Source organism: Sturnira hondurensis, unplaced genomic scaffold, assembly GCF_014824575.4.
Source record: "Sturnira hondurensis isolate 20B ecotype Veracruz unplaced genomic scaffold, ASM1482457v3 Scaffold0004257, whole genome shotgun sequence".
Classification (NCBI taxonomy): Eukaryota; Metazoa; Chordata; class Mammalia; order Chiroptera; family Phyllostomidae; genus Sturnira; species Sturnira hondurensis.
The window spans coordinates 3062458-3087659 of record NW_028076888.1 but is presented as its reverse complement, the minus strand read 5'-3'; the positions used below and the strand labels follow the sequence as shown (position 1 = coordinate 3087659).

Sequence of the window (25202 nt, the reverse complement as noted above, 5' to 3'; positions counted from 1 at the left end):
TACTACTCTTTCCAACAGTACATGTGGCAACTTCGGGTGTGAGGAGGTGATAACGCAGGACGAATTCAGTGGCCTCCCCTGGTGTCCCATTGACTCGGGTCCCGGCTCTGCCACTTGTGAGTTGTATGACCTTGGGCGAGCGGACTCAACCTCGCTGAGCCTCAGTTTTCCTATCTGTAAATGGGAATGGGGGCACCAACAGGCGCTTCGCCCTCATAGGGTTGTCGTAAGGGATGTACGTTAAGTACTCAGCGCCGTGTTTGATGAAAGAACACACTGGAGAGTTTATTAACGGCGCCCCTTCCGTGCACAACTAGGTTCTGAATCTCTCAGCTCGCTTAGCCGCTTCTTGAAAGCCTAGAACCTTGAAGAAGAACAGGCTTCAACTGTCACTCAAATGTAATGAAAAACGTCAAATCACTTCATCCAGTGCTCTTCATGCAAAAGTTTACATGGCTTTGTAGAAAAGCATGTGCGGCTTTGAACTAAAACAATAGCAAAAAGATCTTTTAAAAAAGTAGAACCTGGTTCTGCCGCAGAAACCCGCTCGGTTCCGGTGGTGAGGTCTGCGGTCACCTCCTGCCTGGAGTCCCAGGGGAACCCACACCCCATGGGAGGGGCCCGTTCTCCGAGCCTGGGCCCCCAGACAGGGCTGCCTTCCCCTGCAGGAAGGAGAGCGTCCTTTTTAACCGGCACAAGGGTGCTCCGCAGGCTGGCCATGGTCCTGGACCAGCCACCTCTCAGGAGACACCGCGGTTCACTCTGGTTTGATGTGTCCCAGTGAATGACGAGCACTTGGACCCCTATTTTCTTCCCAAAAGCTGCCTGGTGGACTGGGGCTACCAGTCTTCCCCACGCCCAGTGACTGTCGGCAGGGCCCCGTGGGCTCCTCTCGGGCCAGGGGAAGAAGTCAGCTCCGGTTTTATCTGTTTAATACCGAGTTCCATCTCTCTAGTTGCTCTTTCAGATCCCGGAAGCAGTGTTCTTGCACTGATGGTCCTGGTGGGGTGAGGGGCTAAGTGTGGCACCGTGTGCTGGACGGAGGGTCCCGGCCTGTGGGGCAGGATGCCAGAGAGCACACGGTGGGGAGGTGGAGGGCGCCCCTCCCCTAGGCACCAGGCAGCCCGCGGCGCCTGGGGAAGGTGTCCGAGGCAGGACCGAGACCGCTGCGACGGACACTGCACTGAGCACAGACAGTGCCCCCTTGGGCCGCACGCGTGCCTGACGGCATGGGCCTCCCCATCCAAACACGGGATTATACATCGTTTCACATCTCCCCTGCATAAAACAAGGCAGGTAAACAAATAACGATAACAATTAAGATAAATATGGCAACTTCACGACTTCCTGGCTGGCAGCACATTCTCCCGATGAGCCGAGCATTGCATGAAATAGCTCTCTCCCAGCTGTGCCTGCGTTTGGATGGCTAATCCCGGTGTCAGGGCAGGTGGGGGCAGGGCCGGTCCTTCTTGGCGCACTGGATTGAACGGTCTAAATCTGGGGGTCAATGAAGATTTTCCCCAGGGGACGTTAGTGCTTTGAAAGGTTTGCTCTTGACTCAAGGAGCCAGATTCCAAGGCCCCTTTCTGCTGCCGCTCCATCCGGTTCCTGAAAGAGGGTCGCACACATCGCCGTGTCTGAGATGTCTTTGTCGTGGGTCGGGGAGGGGCGTTAGAATCTTCATTTCCTTAGCTGTTTGGCGCCTGGCACGGTGTCTCCCCTGTGGCCTTGAGGAGGGGTCACACCGTCCTTCACCATCTGGGTGAGGGAGAACTGGTCCTCAGGGGGTTCTTAGCGCAAAAGTCACCTAAGAGTAGAAGGAAATGAAAGAGGAGGGAAGCAGACACTCATGAGAGCCCAAGCAAAGCGGGAGAAGACATAGGTGGGGGGGAATCTCCTGCTGAAGATTCCACTAAAACATTTAGTGAAACAGTGAGAGAGAGATGCAAGTATGGAGACAAAGAGATCCTGAAAATCCCATTCTTGGAAAATCCCCTCTCTGCTTCTTATCAAGAGAGCATCTGTGTTGAAGGCACTACTCCTTTTATTTATTTATTTCCTTATTTTCAGAGAGGGGAAGGGAGGGAGAAAGAGAGGGAGAGAAACATCCACATGTGGTTGCCTCTCGTGCGCCCCCAACTGGGGACCTGGCCCGCAACCCAGGCGTGTGCCCTGACTGGGAATTGAACCGGCGACCCTTCGGTTCACAGGCTGGCGCTCAATCCACTGAGCCACACCAGCCAGGGCCAAAGGCACTACTCTTAGAGAACGCTCGCACCCCTATTTCCCCAACCCCGCTCCCTCTAGAAAGCAGGGAAAACAATTTTTATAGGATGGAGACCACAGGAATAATGCCATCATTGAGAAAAGAATAAATTTCCCACTTAGGGTAGGTCTGTAAAGTATTTCAAGTCACTTGGGTACCATTTCATGAACCAAAGGAACTAATTTACCAAGTGGGTCCCCAGGGCCTGGAGGAACTAAAGCACCAGTCAGCAAGGAGGGGCTCCCCCACCTGCTTCTCCATCAGCTCAACGCCTGTTGCAGAGGACGAAGGGCGTGGGATTGGAAGGGACACAGACGGCCCCTCGGCGCAGCATCGGTGCACGCAGGGGTGAGACCGGGGTGTGTTCCAGAGGGGAAATGGGGAAGAAGGACAAGCCAGAGGCCTGAGACGCAGACACACCACACCTGGGCTTGGATCGGCTTCTGCTCCCTTTCAGCTGGGCAAGTGTGAGCCAACGGTCTGAGCGTGAGGTTGTTCCTGACCTGCTGAAAGGAGGTAGGGGCACCCGTGTTCAGTATCGGCGGGTTCAGCCAGAGTTCGTGGAAGTGAATGGAGGAGCCCAGAGGCAGGCTGCAGAAGGCACCCAAAGCATGGGAGCTGCCCTTACCACTGTCACTGTCAGCATCACTATCATCATCACCGTCCTCACCGTCATCATCTCCGTCTTCTCTGTTACCGCTGTCACCCACATCTGCACCATTGACTGCATCTACTGAGTTCTTTCCAGGCGCCAGGCCCTCTGCCAAATCCTTCTCGTGCATTGTCTGGTTTAATTCCCCAGCAGCCTATGGAGTGGGTAGTTATCCTGCTCTGTTGATGAGGAAGCGGAGGCTCAGAGAGGTGAAGTAACTCACCAAGTGTCACACAGCTACTAAGAGGCAGAGCTGGGACTTGAACCCTTGTCTAACTCCGGAGCCTATGCTTTCCCCTAACTCTCGCCCTCAGAGAAGGGTGAGCTCATTGTTGACGTCAGTTAGCGTTCTCCAGCCAGTAGGCTGCAGACAGGGGGCTGCGCTGAGAAGAGGCATCCGCGCTGAAGATCGAATGACTGGCAGACTCGTCTGTGTTCTCTTTAGCGGTGTGGAGGCACCTTTCAGAGATGGCTCGGAGGGCTTTTGCAAAGTGAGGGAGCTCCCAGCACCTGGAGGCAGCCAAGACATGAGAGGGCGGGAGGCGCAGTGAGAGACCTGGGCGTCAGGCATGTTCTTGGGGTGCAGTGATGGTTTTCTACAGGTGGACGTACTTGTCTCGGGGTTTTGCGTTTTGCTTGACTGTTGCGGTCGGGCCACCGTCACTCGTGGGGGCTGCGACCCAGCCAGGAGCCAAGAGCCCAGGCCATCATGCACATTCTCTTGTAATCCCCACACCGCACCCCACCAGAAACACATCAAAAAACGTTCAAGAAAGAAAAAACTGCACTTCTACCAAGATATATGTGCTTTCAGTATATCTGCTTATGAGTGCAAGGCTGTGGTTAGTATGTAGGCCTAACATTTATCTATCTCGTACGTAGTGGCTTCTGAATTAGAAGGGATTGTTGAAGAACTGCCTGTGAATGGAGAACACGCAGAAGGGACTCTGGCCGGTTAAACACACACGCAGGAGGGGGGCGCCTGGCCAGCTTGCTGACCTTTAGCCGAGCAGCTGCTGGGGAAGCCCAGAGGAGACTGTCACTTCACCCTGATGACTGTGCTCTGTGTCCACCCCCAGACAGGCATGTGTTGCTTAATGACGGGGTGGGTCCTGAGAAGTGTGTCATTAGGCGATTGTGTCGTTGTGCCAACACCACGGAGGCACTCACGCAAACCTGTCGGCAGAGCCCACTGTGCACCCAGCTCTGCCGCACGGCCCGCTGCTCCCAGGATACAAACCTGCACTGAGTAGGGCAGCAACTGCAACGCAGCAGAGCGCATCTGTGCATCTAAACACATCTACACATGGAGGAGGCACAATAACACGTGTACCGCTGACTGCGCAGCGTGCTGGTTCACACCAGCATCCCCACAAGCACGAACGCAATGTATTGGGCGATGACGTCACCACGGCCACAACGTCACTGGGTCATAGGAATTTTTCAGCTCCACTTTAATCTTACGAGACCATCGTCAGATGTGTGGTCCACTGTTGTGGCCCGAATGTCACTATGCGGGGTGTGACCCTGTGTACGTGGATAAGAGCACACACATGTCTATTGTCAACACCGGCGCCCACACTTCTCCGTCTCCTGGCTGCGGGCCGTTCCCCTGAGCACCACAGTCCTCTGCCCTGGTTTGTCTTCCTGCCACTTTTCCTCCCATCCCTTCATTTCATGATATGGTTATAAGGGTGACTAGTGGTGGGAGGGCGGGGGACATGGCGGGGAAGGGAATATGGCTTCACTGTGGGGGTTCGCCTCCTGCCCACTCTTCTCTGTATCTACGGCCCCACACCCCTCCCCCAGTCTTCTCACCCACAGCCCCGAGACCTGGGGGCCCCGCCAGAGACGCTTCGCCCTCCCCCTCAGAGCACTTGTTAAAATGCACTCAGTCAAAGTGCACCGTGTAAACGCACAAAAGATGCATCTCCTAGATGGGCTGGGATGTGCCTGTGACAATTCGAATAACCAGAGCATCCATCTGCGGAATAGGAGGGCGATTCCCTGGGGACTCTCTGGTGCAGGCTGCGGAAGACCCGGGACCGACAGCGTGCAGAAGAGCCAGAGCCGGGAGCCCTGGTGGCGGATCCTGAGGCTCGGGGCCTTCCTCGCGTTGACAGACTCGCCGTGTGCTCGGTGCCCAGTGAGAGCCTGGGTTCCCAGGGCGGCCAGTCCCANGTCTTCTCACCCACAGCCCCGAGACCTGGGGGCCCCGCCAGAGACGCTTCGCCCTCCCCCTCAGAGCACTTGTTAAAATGCACTCAGTCAAAGTGCACCGTGTAAACGCACAAAAGATGCATCTCCTAGATGGGCTGGGATGTGCCTGTGACAATTCGAATAACCAGAGCATCCATCTGCGGAATAGGAGGGCGATTCCCTGGGGACTCTCTGGTGCAGGCTGCGGAAGACCCGGGACGACAGCGTGCAGAAGAGCCAGAGCCGGGAGCCCTGGTGGCGGATCCTGAGGCTTGGGGCCTTCCTCGCATTGACAGACTCGCCGTGTGCTCGGTGCCCAGTGAGAGCCTGGGTTCCCAGGGCGGCGAGTCCCAACCTCGTCGTGCACTGGACACCCCTGGGCAGCTCGCTGCCAGCGCAGAAACCCAGGGCTTCCCCAGAGTCGCTCCTGGGTCGGGAGTGGGGCCCAAGCTGTGCATTCTAGCAAGCACCTCCTGCGGACTCCACATCAGGGGCTCCCTCTTCACTTCGAGGGGCACTGGGACCAGCCTGAGGCCAGAGGTGTGTTTCACAGAGCCTGGCAGGGGACACTGCCCTCAGGATGTGACCTTTAAGGTGAAGTCCGGGAGGCAGGACCACAGCTCTCCCTGGCTTCTGAACCGGTGGGCCAAAGGAACCAGTGGGCCTGCCAAGGAACCAGTGGGCCAAAGCTCCATCACACCCTGGCTTCTCTTCCAGATGCCCCCTTTTCCCATCCGGTCTTTTGTGTGAACTTCACCTTGAAGGGGAGCACATGAATGCTGCCTTCTATTCCTTAGCCAGACAGCAACCAGGTCCCTGATTGAGTCAGAGAGAAAACTGGGCCACACGTGGATTTCAAAGTTAGAGGACACACAGGCACGCACCTGTGAGGTGAGGACAAACCTCTCATCCTTAGTATCTGAATCTGCCCAGCACAGGCTGCAGGAGCCCCTTCTACCTGATGGGTTTTTGCAGGGAAAGGGTAAGAAGAGAGATCTGGAAGGACTTGGGGAAGATGTGGTTGGAATTCCTGGGGCCGGCGGAAGATGAGAAGGGTTGGAAAGAGAGGAGCAAGTGTCCCTGTAGATGTGAACCTATGGGGGTGGAGGAGCGCACGGGCTCCGTCGGCCACAGACTCTGGGGAAGCATCTCCTGAGCACCGGGCAGGGGAAGCAGAAAGAAGAGCTGAACAAGAGCCCTGAGTTCAAGAGGCTTGCAGAGCAGCTGAGTGGGTGCGCGTGGTAGTGGTCGGGGGGTGGGGGGGTGTGCATTCAGCCTGAGCATCGGGGTGCACGGGACAGAAGTCATCACGTTAGCTCCAGAAAAGGGCATCGATTTCTTTTGCAGTCCGTGGACTACAAGACAAAGCAGAATAAGCAGCTTGGTCGTGGGGACTTCTGGATCAGGGGTTTGAAAAACTTCACCCCAGGGAGCCAAACTTAGGGCAACTTACCTCTCAAATGCTCAGCCTTGAGTTTAAATAAACAAACAAAATATACAAACAATCAATGGCAATACACACTATGACATAGGGAAATGTTGAATGTTAAATCTAAGAGATGCAGAGAGATGCCAGGGAGATTGTTCCAGGCAGAGGCAAGGGGGACAACCAACTCCCTAAGGTCAGAAAGAATTAAGGGACAAGAGTCTAGTGAGCTGAGAGAGCGTGGTACAAGGTGGAGTCAGAGGCCAGGCTGTGCCAGGCCGTGGGCTCACTCTTCTCCATCTAGAACTTGGGAGGCGCCGCATGCACCGCTGGGCTGGCAAGAGCCTGACGGTCCATTTTGCTGGTTACATGTCAGTGAGGTGCTGGGCCACTTTCTGAAAACTGGTTTCAGTCTTGCCCACCTCCTTCACCATTGTGGTGCCGGGTTCCTTCCAGTCTCCCAGCCCCCGCTTCTCCATACAACGAGGGCACCGGAGGAAGAGATCCCAGTGTTGCTTCATAGGACCAAACTGCCTCCTTTGGTCCTGGGATGGGACAACCCGGTATATGGGGTTTCCTGGGACAGTTCCAACTTACGCCGCTTGGCTCAGCTTCGTGGTCCACAGCACCTTCCTTCCCTTTCAAAAGCGCCCCAGTTTGGACATTCCATTATAAGGCCACTGTATTTATGGGAGAAGGGGCGTGCACATGGCGTGGCTGTCAGCCATGGGTCAGGCTCTTTGCCTTGGTTCCCATTAGCGTTTCCTTTCCTGACAAGGATGGCTTTGCACTTTCCGAAATGCCCAGACCAGCTCTGACGGGTGCCACACACTCACAGCGCCATTTGCTCCTTCTGCTCAGAAAGAAAGATGGGACCTGTAGCAGATGCTGGTGGAGGCTGGTGACCACATGAGGACCAGGGCACTGACTGGGCCTTGGATGGCATGTGGCTGCTGGGGAGGGATGACAACTAGGGACACCGGGGCAATGGCAGCCGGCCCCTAGGAAGTGACCCCATTTTCTGGCTTGGTTCTTGCCATCAGCTAACTGAGATATGAGGCAGGAGCTGCTTTAGGGACGTGAAGAGGTCGGAGCCCGGAACGGAATGCACAGCACTGCTGGGTTCTCCTAGTCGTGGCCCCTGAGAGAGAGCTACGGATGACAGACAGCTCTGGAGCCCCTCCCCCGGCAGTTTACACGTGTCTCCCAAGAAATGAGTCGTGGGTGCACATCAGCCTTCACGCGGGCGCGCGGCCTTGCAAATGGCAGCGGGCAGGGATTCCCTGACTAGTTTGTTACCCTGAGGTCACCTAGGGAGGAGCAGGGATGGAAGTTGGGGGCAGAAAGATAGACTAGAAGCCTTTGGGGGTTAAATCAAGTAGATACAGAGGCCAATGGATTCCATTTGAGATCTGATCCCTTTGTGTGGGGGTGAACAGAAGGAGGCACAGCTGGGAAAAGCCCCTCTTTCATGTTAAGAAAAAAAATCTCAGCCCTGGCTGGTGTGGTTTAGTGGGCGGAGTGCGGGCTACAAACCAAAGAGTCGCCGGTTTGGTTCCCAGTCAGGGCACATGCCTGGGTTGCGGGCCAGGTCCCCAGTAGGGGGCGTGTGAGAGGCAACCACACATTGATGTTTCTCTCCCTCTCTTTCTCCCTCCCTTTCCCTCTCTCTAAAAATAAGTAAATAAAATCCTTTTTTAAAATATCAAAAAGTAAAGTTCTTTAAAATCCCAGGAAGCACCCCAGGAGTTTCTAAAGCGAGTTTCTCGAAAGCTCCATGGCTGTACACAGCTGGGGAAGAGGAGGCGGAGAAGTGAGAAGGGGGGCCATGAAATGGATCTTTGCTTTCTCTTTCCCTCACTGGGTATTTTGTTTGCCTGGATTTTAAAATGCTGGTGTGAGAGAATAATCTCACGGAAGAGGAAATGAGTAATCCCTGGTGAGTTTGTTTACGGCACAAACGCGCTCACACACCTTCATTTGCAGAATGCTGACTCTGGGTTCGGTGGCAAGGATGCGGAGATGAGTAACGCGAACACTGGCCCCTCTCCTGCTCCCACACAGAAGCTCACAGTGAAGGAAGTGGGAGACAGACATGTAAACAGATAAATTGCAGCGCCTCCTGGTGGGGGCTATAACAGAGGTGTGCGAGTCTCTCTCTCTCACACACACACACACACACACACACGTGTGCACGAACATGCACACACGCATAGAGGGAGCTCTCCAAACAGAGCTGCTCTTAGCTGTTTTCTCAGGCTTGTTCCCAGGACAGCCTCTATTTTTTTTTGTATTTGCATAAATGCTGACTTTTTATTGAGGCGAAATTTACATAACATTAAGTGAACCATTGTGCAACCATAACCTATTTCCAAAACATTTTCATCACCCCAAATAAAGCCAGGTGCCCATAAGTAGTCACTCCCCACTCTCTCCGCCCCCCTTGCCCCTGGCAGACATGAATCTGCCTTCCTCACCTGAGGGTTTAGCTGCTCTGGGTAGTTCATATAAACGGAATCATGTAACATTGGACCTGCTGCGTCTGGCTTCTTTCACTTCGCATAACGTTTTCGAGGTTTATCCACATGGTAATGTACCAGTGCCTTTTTCGTTCCTTTTCATGGTTGATTAATACTCCATTGTGTGGCTCAAACACAATTTGTTTATCCACTTTTTTTGGTGGACATTTGAGTTGTTTCCACCTCTTGGCTGTTGTGAATAGTGCTTCTGTGAATGTTTGTGTAGACATTTTGGTCTGAATGTGTTTTCAACTCTCTGGTGTAGATACCGAGGGGTGGCATTGCCGGGTCATACGGTAATTCTACATTCAACTTTCTGGGGAACCAGCAGACTGTTTTCCATTGGGGCTACACCATGCCACCCCCCCCCACCCCGTGAAGACCCACACGGCTATCATTCCGATGTCCCTCCATGACGTCACTGAAGAACTTCAAAGAACTGAATCCTGACTTACAAATACCCCAAGCAGTCTAAGCACCTATGTTGGCCCAGTGGGTTAGAACTCCTGCTAGTGATGTTAAGGTCAGGGTCATTCTCCAGCTGACCAGTTAGCTGAGTGAGTGGACCGAGTGAAAATCACGCTGCCACCGAATACTGCCCTGTTCTCTTGCAAAAGCTTTGTAGTGTGATGGAGCAAAGTGTAAGTTTATGGTTCTCTATAAAACAGGGAGGAAATCACCCAGCATCCAGTGCCTCCTGAAGGTGCAGTGGGAAGAACTCAGAATCAGGTGATCACTCACATCCAGTCCTGGTTTCACCTGATTCCTGTGGGCACCTTAGCTAAATTGCTTACACCTGCCACAGCCTCAGCTTCCAGGATCTCTAAAATGGGAATAATAATCCTTACTCCAAGGAGGTAACTCCTGTACACAGTAGGCTTCCAATAAATGCTCTTGAATCTCAAGGGTGGGCAACCTCGGTCTCTGCAAGAGCACACCAAGGGCTTCTGCAGTGGGCTCTGAGCCGCTCTCCAGGCTGGCCAGCTGGAATGGCGGTGCACGGGTTACACTGGCTGCTTTAAACTGTCCTATTTGCATGGAATGAAGCTTGCTATGGTAACAAGATCTGGTGGCTGGAATCCAGGGCCCCAGTGAAAAATGCAAAGCCTGTGCTCTGGGAGAAAGAGGCGCTAGATGGGTTTATCAACTTTAAGGTTACCTCAGGTCTCCCGTGAAGAGAGTGGGTAAGCTGAGGCAGCTGGCCTTCAGCACCTACTCCCAGTAGGAGGAGGAACGGGGAGGCCCCGCAGACGCCCTTCAGCTTTCTCTCCAGGCCTCATCCCTCTCGACCCCACCCCAGCTAAGAAGCTTGGGACCCAGCTAAGGCCACCCTTCCACCCTGGGCGCGCTCGCCGGGTTTCAGGTACGAGGGGAGGCCAGGACGCAAGTGGTCCACTCTGGGGAAGGGCCGAGAGCTCAGGGAGGGGAGGACGGCGTGGGGTGGGGCGGTAAAGGTGGGGTGCGGAGGGGGTGGAGAGTGAGGCCCGCGGGGCACCCGCCCAGCTCTCCGCTGCAATTTCCTCCCAGCATTTTAAGGAACCTGCAAGGCAGTAACTGCACTCCAAGCTCGCGCAGGCTGCCCCCAGCCCCGGAGCTCCCTGCCCGCTCCCCTCCGGGGCCCCTTTTCCAAGCACCCCTCTCTCCCAAGCACCCACCTCCTCCCCAGCCCTAGCTAGGCTCGGGGCGCAAGTTCGCCAGGGCGGGGGCCGCCCCACCGCTCAAGGGAGGGGACCAAAAGCCGGCCTTGGCCCAGGCGCTCCCCATCCCTCGTGGGGAGGGCGCCACTTCGACCCACTTCAAGCCTCCTCCTGCAGCCCCCGCCCCCTGGGGGTGTGTCCCCGAAGTGGGGGGCGCGAGAGGCCCAGGGTGAGACCTGGCGGCCGAGCCAGGCCCCCTCTGGAGCACGCGCCGAATGGTAGGCTCCATTGAAAGAGTGCCGGGCGGCGCGCGGTGTCCTTCTCCGAGCGCTCTCGGCGCTGGGGTCTCAGTGATCGCTGCTCCTCCTCCTCCTCCTTCTCCTCCTCTTTCTCCTCCTCCTCTTTCCCCTCCTCCTCCTCCCCCAGCGCCCGGCTACCGCCACGACTCCGGCTAGAGGCGCCGCTGTCATTCCTGCGCCCGAGGAGCCGGCGCTGCCGGTGCCCGGGGGTCGGGGCGCGAGGGAGCCGGGCCGCGGGGGACCCAACAGGTAGAGCCGGGGTGCCCGGCCGCGCACCCCCGACGCATCATGCAGCTCTTTGTCACCTCTCTCGCCCCCAGGCCAAAATCCTGAGCATGATGGAAGACAATAAGCAGCTCGCGCTCCGCATCGATGGGGCGGTCCAGTCGGCCAGCCAGGAGGTGACCAACCTACGAGCTGAACTCACGGCCACCAACCGGAGACTGGCGGAACTGAGCGGAGGCGGCGGCCCCGGCCCCGGCACCGGCCCGGGCCCTGGAGCAGCAGCCAGCGCCTCCGCGGCGGCAGACTCAGCAGCAGCGAACATGGAGAACCACCAGCACGGCGCACAAGGTAGGGATCGCACGGCGCCGGGAGAGGAGAGGCGAGTGAGCAGGACCCGGGCCTGGAGGGGGCCGGAGGCTTGGAGTCCCCCACGCCCGGGGTGAAATCGCGTTGCTTTGTGGCTCGTAACCCTTTCCGTCCGGCTGTGGCCACCGCTGCTCCCCTGCTGGGAGTTGCAGGCAGCTGTCTTGAAGGAAAACCCGGACGCAGTGTGCACCGGTTCACACGGTCACACCGGCCCTGGGCAGTGCGAGCGTGGCGCAGCCGCGGGCCCCTTCCGGCAGCAGAAAGTGCCCTTTAGATGGCACGCAGCCCCCAGCTCCGTGGGCAAACTTTTCATGCCCGGGCCTTTGCCCCCCACCTGCGGCGGGGGCGAATGCCACAGCTCACCCTGGCTTCCGGAGCCTGCTTCCTTTGGAAGGACTGTCGCCCTGAGAGCGAGCTCCTGGCTCTGCCGTTGTGTTTGGGGCAGGGGATTGGGTCGCTTGGCACTTTTCTCCACGGATGCCAAAGCCTTCGTCTCGATTGCATCTGGACTTTATTTCCCCCCCATCTGATCGCGCAGGCGGGGGAACATACCGACGCAACAGTAGATGCCCCTGCTCAGCAGGGGATTTAAATTTCCAGCAAATGTAACCCCCCAGAGCACTTTCCAGGGAGAAATCTTAGATCTCAAAGGCTGAGTGATGCGCTAGGGTCGAAATGATGGCTTTGATTGTGGGCAGACGAAAGCGGCTGCGTGAAGGCACTCGGGGCAGTTGAGGAGGGAAAAGAGACAGCTGGTCTGTGTTGACATTGACAGTGATGGAGCTCAGAAGCCCCCCCCCCCCACCTTGCCAGGGCTGAAGGTGGAGGAAGCAGCCCTGGAATGGACTGTTTGTTTTCTGGGAGCAGAAAAGCGAAAGGGTCAAAGCTGTCTTTTCAGACTTTTTGCTTTCTTTTTTTCCCCCTTTTTCTTGCCTAATTGCCCTTTAAGAAACGGGTGTCACTGGTTATTAATAGCATTTGAGTTGTCAACCAAACTGCTGAAATCCAGAACGCAACAGGAAAAAAGAAAATCCAGCCCAGGAGGGTCACTTGGTGAAGTATGAGGTACCAATGGCTCAGTGACTCCTAAGGATTTTCCGGTTTCGTTGTGGTTTCCAGGGCTTCTCCTAAGTGCCCAGGGGCTGTTTCCATATTGCTGCCCACTCTCAGTCAGTTTCTACTCCTAGGGAGGGTGTGCCTGTTGGGGGTGTGAGATGTTAAGCCTGAACACGAGCTGTTCTGTGTTGAATTGCAAGTCCAGTCTTAACTTGGTGCTTCAGGAGTCTGTCTAGAGTCCTAGGAATGGGGGCCGTCATTGGGCGCCGAACTCGCCATGATGTAATGCTGGGAAGGTGTTGTGAGCCTGGTGTTGGCTTCACAGTAGTCTGGTTATTCCGTCATTTTCCTTGCTACGTCATCGTGCGTTGAAGAAGGTCTGCTGGTACCTGGGGAGGGGGAGGGGGCAGGGCAATGGTCTACTTTTATAGGCAGGGACTCTTCCAGCATTCAGAAGTAGCCACGAACTGACATTTTGCTAAGAACCAAAAGCCATGGTGAGGGGGCCTGAACAATGCTGGCCCCTTGCCCGCTGTCTGCCCCTTTCCTCGGCCAAGGAAAAGCTGACCGGCTTTCATCCGAGACCTGGTCTAGCCGCACACGGAGCACGCTAAGGACCTCGGCAGCCGGGATCTCCACACAACCTGGGAACTGCGATACTTAGCCCGTGGTTAGATTGTTGATGCGAAGCAACCGGGGGCTGTTTTCTTTTCTCTTTTCCTACAAAAATACACAAAGCTCTGGAAATGGACCTGGCAAAAGGCAGGATCTATTGCCATCCTTAAACACATGCAAAACCACCAGCTCCCTCCCTCCTGCTCTTAGCAGCCCGCCGTGTCTGTAGCTGTCCGTGGGTGGCTGGGTGAAGGCCCGTCTCCGATTTTCCCTCTGTGAACCACTGGTATTTTTCAACACCTTTCCTAGGGGGCACTTAGCCATCTGACCATCAGAAAATAAAATGTTAAAATTTTAACTCAACTTAATTCTTGGCCACCTATCCCTCTCAATTGATGGGATCTGAATTTAAACAGATGTGATGGTTGAAAAGACCAGCCTCCCCACCCTAAATCCAGTGGGGCGTCATTTACTCATTTACGGCCACAGGATGCCTGCCCAGTACTTTCCCTGTGATTGAACCTCTGTGAGTTTGTGTTGTCTGGTTTTTTTTTTTTTCTCATGACCTTTTCTCCGCATTCTGCTAGAACAGAAACCGTCCGCAGAGGTGGCCTGGCGGCTTCTTCTGCTAGTGCGTCCATCCGTATTCCTGAAGCGGTGGCTTCTCCCAAGTTCATTTGCACCTGTGGGTGGGTGATGGGTATCCTCATGTATCTCCATGGTGTGCTCCCAGGAAGGCTCCCCAAAGCTCAGTCCCTGTTGGTTCCTGACTGTTCTTCCCAATCCGTCTTCTGCTTAAATTCTGTGTGTTGGTGCCGTTCAGTGGGCCCAAACGGGGAGAGTATTTAGGCTATTGAGTTATCACTTTTCAAATCAGGGTTCCTGAATGACATGAGCATCTTTCAAAATGCAACAGTGTGAGCCGTCTTTTAACTAAAGGGCATTATGCACATAGTCAATGAATCCTGATGTGCTTTTAATAATATTAGCACAAATGGTCATGGGGGGAAGAGTTACCTTTCGCGTTCTCTGCCGAGAAACTGCTACATACCTTTGCAAATGTTTTCCTTAAAATTTTTTTCAAAAGTGAATTAAACAAAGTCGTCCACCCACCATTGGATGTTTTGTTCCCGTGATGATATCCGACAGTAGGTGCGTTGAGGAGGAAAACTTGGATTTTCCCCGAGGGTTAAGGCAGTGTGTCATTTAAACAGAATAGTAACTTGGTCGGTACCCTCTGTGAGCTGGTACGGTTGCTATGGAACGGAGTCTAGAGAGCAAACTGCTGAAAATCTGGGCTTTCGACACTTCGCAGGATCTTCTTTCGGAATCTGTGTTGAGAGAACGCTTGGCAGCCAGCCCATCTTCTCTCTCCCTGCTTCCAGTGACTTGGATAATCCCTAATGAGGATGCTGGCGTACAGCGCAGAGGGCGCCTGTGCGGGGGGGGGGGGGGGGGGGGGGGGGGGGGGGGGGGGGGGGGGGGCGCGTTTCACGGCTCCGCGGGCCGACGTCCCCTGGGCCCGCGGGGTCGAGGTGGCCTTCGACAGGTGGACACAAGGAGCCTCGGAAGGGACAGAGCCACGCATTTGCCCCCATTCATCTTGCCGTTGGTAGCCAGAGAGCGGAGTTGTTTAAAGTAACATCTCTAAGCTGTTTTCCTCAGCCTAAGAGCTCTGGGGGAAATGTGTTTAAAATCCTTGCTGCTCTTCGAGGGGAAAAGATAGCAATTTGTTTCTTCCCAAATGTTCCATCTGATGAATGACTAATATTAGATCCCATGGGTGGCTGTGCGCTGCATGGGATGAAACAGTTAAGGGCCACTGTACCCACCCCACCCAGGGAGGTGTTAACCGCATATACCGTAAAATGCGATGCGCAGTAAGATGCCATTCGTTTGTTGGAGTTTCATTTTCAAGGGCATAATATACTTACCTGCCTGTGCAAGTGGAAGTGTTGAGACCCCCGCTCCTGGGTGGAGAGGATCGACTGCCTGTTGCATGGGTGGGGGTGGGGCGAAGCATCATTTCCCACCGCTTGGTACACTCCTGTAAATAGAGGCAAGGTCTATTTTTTTCTCGCCAGGCGTTAAAATAGGCTGTTGCCTCAGGTCTGACTGCTCACTGGGGGTGAGCACGTCACCCTCGGACTGAGTGGAGCAAGTGTGGACTGCGGAGTCCTGGTCACGGTAGCTTTGCAAAAGAGGTCCTGGCTCTTGTCCTGCCCTTCCCAGTGCATCCTGCCTCTGCCCTTGTTTCCCCAAGTCGACTCTTATCTTTTCTGAGAAAGGGACTTTTCAAATGTGGCGGGATCTCTGGGGCCTTCTGTCCGCTTGGCCCGAAGTGACAGCTCGTCACACAGCGCAGGCCTCGGTTTCCCGGCCAGGGTCGTTGGGCCTTCCTAACCTGCTGGCTTCTCGTGAGCCGGCGCTTCGAAGTTCTTGCCGAAAATCGCCTTGCATAGTCACAAAGAGATTGATTACTTACAGATCAGTGTGGCGTGGTTGAAATTAGTTATTGATTGGTTATTATTTACTGTCTTTCCACCGTCTTTGGAAAGTACCTTCAGAGGACCCCTTAAGTCAAGTTTCTGGTTCCGGTTAATTTCATGCCTTCACATTTTCCTGATGTATTGAGGTTTTCCTACACTTCTTTCATGTGGACCAGAAGTCTAAGCCAATCGGATTTTTACGGTAGGAGCCTCGTCCTGTATCTGCCCCGTGTAAGGCAAGGCCCCTTCCTCCCACTCCTTCACCCGCCCCCTCCCCAGGACTGCTGGCACTTTTTAGGAATCCTGTGGGTTATAATTTGTGACTTCTGGCTGCCAGCGAGCTCGGAGCAGATGGGCTTGGCAGGTGGGGAGTGCTCGTTGGAATGCCGCCTGCTCGCCGTGCGAGTCATATGGGGCCCAGAAGGTCAAGCTCCGGGTGTTGGCCCTATTCATCGCGTGTTATGTATATGGGGGACATGGACCCAGATGCCTTCATGACAGAGCTCAGGACGCGAAGTCAGTGCGGATTCCTCAGTTCTTTGCAGGCCTTTTCCGGGATCGGTTTCCGCGAGCATTAGCTATTGGCTTCTCACCCCCTGCCATCCATCAGGCAAGCACACAACTCACCCTGCCTGCTGAAGCCAGGCGATGGGTTTTTAAGTGATCTTGTAAATGAAAATTAGTCCGTCCTGTTTGGGCTGGCGATTAGGGCGAGTGACACGTGGGATGACAAGCGGTGCCACCAGCCGTCACGGCAGCGTTGTCATCTGAAGTGCGGGCAGAGCGGGTCGAGGCAGAGCATGGAAAAGACAGCTTCCCTGAAGCCAAGAGGGTGGCCAGCCGTGGTGGCAGATGGCACCTGACCATTCAGAGCAGGTGAGAGTCCTGCTGGCCGCGTCACCGTCCAGGGTCCCCTGCCAGGCCCATCTCGCCTATGGAGAAGCTGGCGGAAGACCAAACAAAGGTGTCTCTTCTTTGTCCCCCAGTGGTGGGACGAGCCCAGAACACGCTTGCCTGCTTGANGTTGTCATCTGAAGTGCGGGCAGAGCGGGTCGAGGCAGAGCATGGAAAAGACAGCTTCCCTGAAGCCAAGAGGGTGGCCAGCCGTGGTGGCAGATGGCACCTGACCATTCAGAGCAGGTGAGAGTCCTGCTGGCCGCGTCACCGTCCAGGGTCCCCTGCCAGGCCCATCTCGCCTGTGGAGAAGCTGGCGGAAGACCAAACAAAGGTGTCTCTTCTTTGTCCCCCAGTGGTGGGACGAGCCCAGAACATGCTTGCCTGCTTGATGTGGCCTCAGATCTGAGCTGTGGAGCCCCGGCCATGTTCTGCGGGTGTCCCTGCTTCTCCCTGGGCCCCCCAAGCTGCTAAGAAGACGAAAGGAGCTGAGTGTCATCTCAATGGGTTTGACAAGAACAACTGTTTAAGCAGGTGTCTTCTGCGTGGTGGGAACTCATTGGTCCTCGGTTTATTTTGGTGGCTTTGTCGACTTGGCCTTGCCGGACCTGGGGGTCAGACTTCTGAAAAGCCCGTGCCCGAGAGCTCCCGTGGAGCTGGTAACCGGCAGTTCTGCAAGTCCAGCATGCGCGAGGCCTCTGGGCTCCCCTCCTGCGACGGGCAGCCAGGCTAGGAGGGTGCATAGAAGTGAGAGGGGGAGATGCCTCGCCCGGCTCCCATGCCCGCTCCCCTCTGGCACCAGAGCAGGCGCCGGAGCACCCTTGTGGGGATGCGAAAGCCTTCCGTTCCCAATATCATCTTGGCTCTACAGACCATCTGAAGTCACTCACACGAGTCGTTATGAGCCAAGAGACCCCAAACCAAGATAGGCCCAGAGCTCATACAGGGGCGGGCAAAAGTAGGTTTCCAGTTGTGACACAATAATTAATAAAGAGCCCCACAAGAAGGAAATCTGTGTTTCACGGACACAGAGCTGTAAACCTACTCTGCCTGTGCCTGTATTTTACTCATGACGCTGCCTGACGGTGCTCAGGGCTCACCTCCTGGGTACCCCACAGGACCCTGGGTCCTGGAACGATCCTGACACCATGGAGTTTTCTCCTTTTTCATGAAGGTCCCTAGTTTAATGTAGGACGAAAAGAGAACTAGGTTTCAGCACCTTGGGCAAACTTTTCAGTAAGTAATAATAAGGACTTACAACATTTCAAATATTGCCCCGAGGGCTTCACCCGAATGATCGAATCCTGAACCCAATGAGAAGGCAGCTCCTCCGTGCATTCTTCCAAAGAAGAAGCTGGGACTCAGAGAGATTAAGCCGCTTGTCCACTGTGACATGGTAATGACCATGACGGTGGGGGGTGATGGCAAGCTTTGACATGGTCTTCAGTAGGAGCCTGGCATGGTGGGTTCTAAGCACTTTTCTGTATTATCGCTTTAAGTAATGCACTCAGTCCTTGTCGTGACTTGTGAGGCGGGTGTTGCAGACCCATTTTACATATGGGAAAACTGAGGCACAGAATGATGTGACTTGTGAAAGGGCCAGTAGGTGACCAGGCTCTGGCCCAGGGCCGTGCTCTTAGCCGTCTGCCTCGATGCCCAGGGCCACTGAGCTGGCAGTGACCGAGCCAGGACTGCAAACCCACTGGGTCTCCCTGCTCTTTCAACCCGGGCGTGCTTCCCTGACTTGCCTCCTACGTGGGGAGACAAATCCTTTGGTTTGTTGCATGAGGGAGGCTGAGGGAGCTGCAGGCTCATCTCCGTGCTGGGTTATTGTTTCCTTAGCCTAATAGCGGCTCTGGCTCCTGATGCTGAATTCTGAATGTTGGAGAGTTAAGGAGGCATCCGCACCTCTCAGGTGTGAGATGTACTCATCCCAAGGCAACTCCCATCCCCCTGGCAGGTCAGCAACCAGGGCTCCCAGGCCACCCGTGAAAAGGAGCATTTTAATCCTGGGCTTGGGGTCTTCTACTCCATGGACGTCGTATGTTTCTCTCCCCGGAAGGAAGTTTTCAGGCAAAACTGGACATGCGGGATCCTCTCTTTCTCCATCCCACCCCCGTCCTTCCTTTTCCTGGGTTTTCTCCCTGCAGACTCAGTGGCCTCCAGTAGCCCCAGACCACACCCAACAAAGGAACCGTTAGCTTCTCACAGATTCCTTCATACCAGAATGTCTCCGCCCTGGTACTGTGGACGTCGGGGGCAGGACCGTGATGTGTTGTGGGCAGAGAGACTGCCCGTGACTGCAGGATGCTTAGCCGCATCCTGGCCTCTGCCCACTAGATGCCAGCAGAACCCTCCGCACCCCAGTCGCCATCCTCACAGATGTCTGTGGAAGTTGCCGAAGTGTCCGCTGGGGCCAAAATCAGAGAGCTGCGCTTTGTGCCGGGAGTCGGGGAGGCCCGGCTGTGAGTCCCAGAATGAGGGCCGCATGAGAACAGAGTTTGGTCTGTGTGTTTCCTGCTCCACTCACGGCACCCAGAGCAGTGCCTGGCACAGAGCAGGGGCTCAGTAAATGGTTGTTGAATGAATGGATGGATGGATGAATGGATGGGTGAACGCCTGATGACTCAGTTGCAGAGCGTGTGCAACTTGGTCTACTCACCACGTTGTACGTGGTGTCCGGACGACCAGTGCTGTAATGGCAGGTGATTGTAAGTGTTTGCTTGCCGCAGGTCAGCACTGTTCTAAACCCATTCCCCGTGTTACCTCAGTTAACCCTTGAAACTACCTTCTGAGGTGAGTACTATGACTGTCATTTTACAGGCACAGGGAGGTTCTGTGACTTGCCCAGGGCCACCGAGCTAGCCAGTGGCAGAGCGAGGGGACAGGCAGAGGCTGTGTGACCCCAGAGCCTGTCTGCGGCCCCATCCACGGAGCGGCAGCTGTGCAGAGGTGGCCAAGTCCCATTCAAATGTGAGACCGCGTCCTCTCGTTGCCTCCCTGCCAGGCTTCGGCCAGAGAGGCACAGAGGGGACTTGGACTTCTTTTCTTCCCGGGAAAGGGGACAGAGGACCTGGAGCTTCTCAGCAGGGTGTGATTCATTCTTAGGAAAAGCGATGGTTCGGGATCAGAACCGGGGAGACAGGGAGACCTCCAAGGCCCTCTCGGAGCTCGGGGATGGCAATAGCCAGTTTGCTGAGCCTCTCGTGGGCTTTCCCGGGCCCTGCGCCCTGTGCTTGGTGAACATTCTCTCACTTCCTTTCCTATCACAGTGATGAGGTCATTTTTCCACCTCCGTTCTACAGACGGAGAAATTGGGGCTTAGCAAGGTTGCTTTCCCAAGCTCTGGAGAGTGGTCGTCGGCTGAGTAGAAAGACGGGGCGGCTGGAACACAGGTTTGGTGGACCCCGGGGCTGGCCCACTTCACCGCAGCAAGAAGATCAAGATGGCGTGGCCAGGCCGCACAAAGACGCCCCAGCGGGGTGCCGTACGCCTCCCTTCCCACTGTCCCTCTCCGTCTCTTCCATCCTCCTCCTCTCTTCTGTCTCCATCTCTCTGCAGAGATTGGGCGCAGAGGTTCAGGGGCCACAGATTTAATAAGGTGTGGACGACACTGTCTCAGCGATCCGTCTAGAAGGTGTGACTGACATGGAAACATAATTACATTTCATAATAAAGGTCCAGACAGGTGTAATGGGAAAATAGATGGCGACGTGACAAACACAGAAGCCTTCACAGACGCACGTGACAATGGCTGTAGGCAGTCAAGGCTGGGAGAACACATTAGTTTCGCTGCCCAAGGTCAAGCTGCCCAGGAGAGATTGTTAAAAAGGACAACTGTTTGCTTTCTGGACAGGTTGGGACCGGACACTGCGGAGCACGGCCGCTGGCTGAGACCTTCTCCCNCCGGGAAAGGGGACAGAGGACCTGGAGCTTCTCAGCAGGGTGTGATTCATTCTTAGGAAAAGCGATGGTTCGGGATCAGAACCGGGGAGACAGGGAGACCTCCAAGGCCCTCTCGGAGCTCGGGGATGGCAATAGCCAGTTTGCTGAGCCTCTCGTGGGCTTTCCCGGGCCCTGCGCCCTGTGCTTGGTGAACATTCTCTCACTTCCTTTCCTATCACAGTGATGAGGTCATTTTTCCACCTCCGTTCTACAGACGGAGAAATTGGGGCTTAGCAAGGTCGCTTTCCCAAGCTCTGGAGAGTGGTCGTCGGCTGAGTAGAAAGACGGGGCGGCTGGAACACAGGTTTGGTGGACCCCGGGGCTGGCCCACTTCACCGCAACAAGAAGATCAAGATGGCGTGGCCCGGCCGCACAAAGACGCCCCAGCGGGGTGCCATACGCCTCCCCTCCCACTGTCCCTCTCCGTCTCTTCCATCCTCCTCCTCTGTTCTGTCTCCATTTCTCTGCAGAGATTGGGCGCAGAGGTTCAGGGGCCACAGATTTAATAAGGTGTGGACGACATTGTCTCAGCGATCCGTCTAGAAGGTGTGACTGACATGGAAACATAATTGCATTTCATAATAAAGGTCCAGACAGGTGTAATGGGAAAATAGATGGCGACGTGACAAACACAGAAGCCTTCACAGACGCACGTGACAATGGCTGTAGGCAGTCAAGGCTGGGAGAACGCATTAGTTTCGCTGCCCAAGGTCAAGCTGCCCAGGAGAGATTGTTAAAAAGGACAACTGTTTGCTTTCTGGACAGGTTGGGACGGGACACTGCGGAGCACGGCCGCTGGCTGAGACCTTCTCCCTCCAAGAGCATTTCTGAAGGAGGAAGATATACATGATCCGGGGTTTAGATGTTGAATAACAGCTTCTTCTTTTTTTTTTCTCCAAAGAGAAGAAGAAATGTGAGTTTCAGTAGGCCCCTGCATCTTCTAAAATAAGCTCTCCCCTTCCATTATCTTCCTGGCCAAGGCTGGGACTTCTTGTCAGCTGCAGCTAATGAATGAGTTCATTTCCCTTGATTAACTTGACCTTTTTTTTAAAAAAAAACCACTGACCTTGGTGTATTTGCTTTAATTCCGTAAGTGCAACTCGGAACATCATGGGCTTTGTGCCACGCTCCCCCACCCCCCATCCTTGCCATTCGAGATTCCGTGCTCACCATTTCTTGAGGACAACAAGGTGTGACACTTAGAAATTTGATACTGATCCCAGAGAGTGGGACTGTGGCACCACAGAGCATGGTAACTGACGGCAGGGGAATGCTGACCTGCGATTACCTGTGTGTCCATCACATCACTTAAGGTGTCCGTCCCATGTGTCGCTTTTCCCAGTTCTACAAGGTTTACTATGTCAAGCGAGGCAAAAAATGGGACTATTCGATACACCCTTAGAGTTAGGGAACAGAAAGGCGAGGCCTGGCTGCCATTTGTGTGGGTACTGTCGGCCAGTTCGCTCACAGACATTTAAGTCTTTTTTTTTGTTGTTAATTGTTGTTCAAGACACTTAAGCCTTAATGCAAGTCTTGCGGAGAAGGTGCGTGATCCCGTGTCAGCTGCTCTGCCATGCGGGTCACTGCCGTGGCCGGGAGGTATGGAGTCTTGTGAAAACTCAGCTGGCCAGCACGTGGTTTGGTTCTACCGTGGGTCAGCTCAGACCCCCAACCATCACCATCATTGTTATCACCTCACCTCAAAGCCAAACAGCCAGGGCTGGCGGCCTGCGTCTACGAAGCCCCCTTCGCCCAGCCCCTTGGCCGGGATTCCACTGCGTCCACCCACCGTTCATCCCTCTTTCCTTTGCACCTGGGAGGCGTCAGGGAGGGGCTTTCGATTAATGTCACCCAGCTCTTAGCGGTGAACAAAGGCGCTCGCAGGCACCTTCTCCTCAGACCCTGCCGACTGGCTCCTGTGATTGAACTGGAGTAGACACAGCAATATATTTCTCAAATAAAGAAACGGAGGCTCAGTGATTCAAGTTGGCTGGTCCAGGGTTGCTGAGCTGGTGGTCATCGAACCGCATCTCTCTCCCAGTGCGAGATCGGGCCCAGCCGCATGGTGGCAGGAGAGGGCCGGCCTTCCCTTGGCCACGCCCCCTCGGGCATGGGCCGCCCTGTCTTGTAAGGCCCGCGTGGTGACACCACCACCCCACGACTGTGCTCTCTTCCGCTAAGCCCCTTCCCCGATGTCCACTCCTGGTGAAAGGAAAATCCCGTTTTATGAATGTAATCCCATTTTTTACACTGTGTCCTTCATCATTTCGGTTACAAATGTAATCCCATTTTTTACACTGTCCTTTCATCACTTCGGCGGGGTTTTCTAGTCGTCTGGCTTCTTTCCTCTGCAGACTCCTTCCAGGGCCTGTCTTCTCGATGCCTGGCCTTGCAGGTTCTCCTCCAGCGGCCCAGCCAGCAGTTAGGGGCCTGGAAACAGGGGCCGGGTTGTATTCGGGAGCTGCCCATGGACTTCAATGAGCCGCATCTGGAAATGACTCTCCTAAGGGGGAGGACTTCCTGCGCCTGACACCACCATCATTTCGGATTCTTGAAGGTGGGAAGCCCACCTGGGTGGAGACCTCCGGTCTTAGCATGCGGATGTGTATCTTCTGCAGGAGCTGGAGGCAGGAGGCAGCCATCCCAGTAAACCTGCTAATTTCTCTTTTTCCACCCCCCCTTCAGGGACACTCCATTCGACCTTTAGGGTCTCTTTAGCAGGATCTTTGGGTTAATGTGGAACTGAAAGTGTTGGTTTCAGATTTCCTCCCCACCTGTCGGCTGTGTGGGTACGTGCTCTCCCTTCCGTGGAGGCCGCTCTGCCCGAGCGGGACCTGGACTTCCCGCTGCTCCGGGTTTGCCCCTAGACCGGGTCCTCGGGGCAGTGGAATCGCATCCGCAGACCAAAGGCCACGGGTGTGGCAGAAAACTCAGGGAAGGTCAGAGTGGGGTCTTTTGCTGTGCGTCTCAGCGGAAGGGAAGGGGAGCGTCACCCTGAGGCCCCTGCACCGATGCAGACAGACAACCTGCGTGCAGCGGTCAGCTGACTCCTGAGCAGCCGACCCAGCGGCCTGCAGTCCGATCTTTTAATGTCAGCGCGACTCGTGTTCTGCGCAATGAGGACCATTTGGGCTTCCTAAATTTCTGGCAACAGATGAGAAATAACAGAGCTGGAGCTTCGTTTAAAGATCTATCGTAATGGGCTCTAGAAAAGCAGAAAGTATTTTTAAGGATCACAGTGTTTTTGGTGCTTTTGAATTGTAGAGTTCTATGAGCACTAAATACTTGCGAGCCCCATCACCACCCCCCCCCCTACTGCGGATGGATACTGTTTTTGTATGTTGGTGAAAGGGCTTCTCAGTTGGGCTTGGGGTTCCCAGCAATGCTTCCTCCTCCTGGTGTGAGTGATGGGGCTAGCGTGGGAGCAGGCCAGCTTTGTCTGTAATGGGCCAGAGAGTAAACATTTTAGGCTTTGGGGGCCATAGAATATCTTTCATGGCTCCTCACCCTGCTGTTGTGATGGGAAAGCAGCCGTAGACGTTAGGCGAACAAATGGGTGCGAGTGTGTTCCAATAAAACTTTATTTGCAGAAACAGGTGGCCCTTGGGCTATCATTTGCTAACCCCTGAGCTTGTAGCTCCTTTGCATTGCCTTCTGACCCATTTACATCCAGCATACAGGAGGAGCTTAATAAATGGTGGTTAAATGAATGAAATGGGAGCAATTAAACCACTGGATTCCAAGGTTGAAGGAGCGGAAATGTGATCGGAGAAAGAGACATTTGTTGGTAGCTCCATAGTTCAAGGTGAAGTCTCTTGGGTTCAGCCATTGTCACTGGCCTTACAAGAACTGTGAAGGGACAGGAGTCACAGTCCACGGTAAGAATCCAGGGTGAAGCACTTGGCATCTGAGCCTGGGTTTCCTTATTCTTGAGAGGAGGAGGTTACCTCCGTCTTCAAGATCACGTAACAGACAAATGGGTGTAGGGGAGTGGACAGACCCGACCCGGGTTCTAATGACGCAGCTCAGGCTTTGTGGACCCTTCCAGCCCGGTTTCCACCTCTCTAACCTGAGGCTGTTCACGCCTCCGTCATAGGGTGGTTGGGGTGGTTTGACTCGGTTTCTTAACCTTGGCACTGCCTGCATTCTGGGCCAGAAAATTCTTTGCCGTGGAGAGTTATCTCGTGCATGGTAGGATTTTTAGTAGCATCCCTGGTCTCTACCCGTGGTAGGTATTAGTCGCATCGCCATAATATGACAACCGAAAGGGTCTTCATTCTCTGCCAAGTGTTTTTCCCAGAGGGCTTTCCTCGGTGGGGGCCACTGATTTAACTGAACAACACGCAGTGTCCGCCGCATGGCGTGGCAGACTTTGGGGTTCAACAGGTAGAACCCTTCATTATTAACAACGTGTTGCACTGGGCTCTGCATTCTCCCTCTTTTGATGAGATTTTCTTGATCTCCCCCGCTGATTTCTGACTCCCAAAGGCAAGACTGGGTATTTTTCTTCCAGACCCCAGGTGTTTTCTCCTGCAGTTTCTGCATCGCTTAAATGCCTTGCTCCTGGGAGGAGCCAAACGTCCCGTGATGTCCTGCGGGCTGTGCTTTCTGGTC

At 54.8% G+C, this 25202-nt stretch overlaps 1 protein-coding gene across 1 annotated transcript in view; it reads left to right on the top strand.

Annotated features, from left to right (window-relative positions):
* The first annotated feature begins 11074 nt into the window (after window positions 1–11074).
* KAZN (kazrin, periplakin interacting protein) overlaps window positions 11075–25202 on the top strand; it is a 390124-nt gene continuing 375996 nt past the window's right edge. Inside the window, exon 1 of the mRNA XM_037045187.1 lies at window positions 11075–11571. Coding sequence (XP_036901082.1) covers window positions 11334–11571 — 238 coding nt within the window. The 5' untranslated portion in view covers window positions 11075–11333. The remainder of the gene's footprint in view (window positions 11572–25202) is intronic.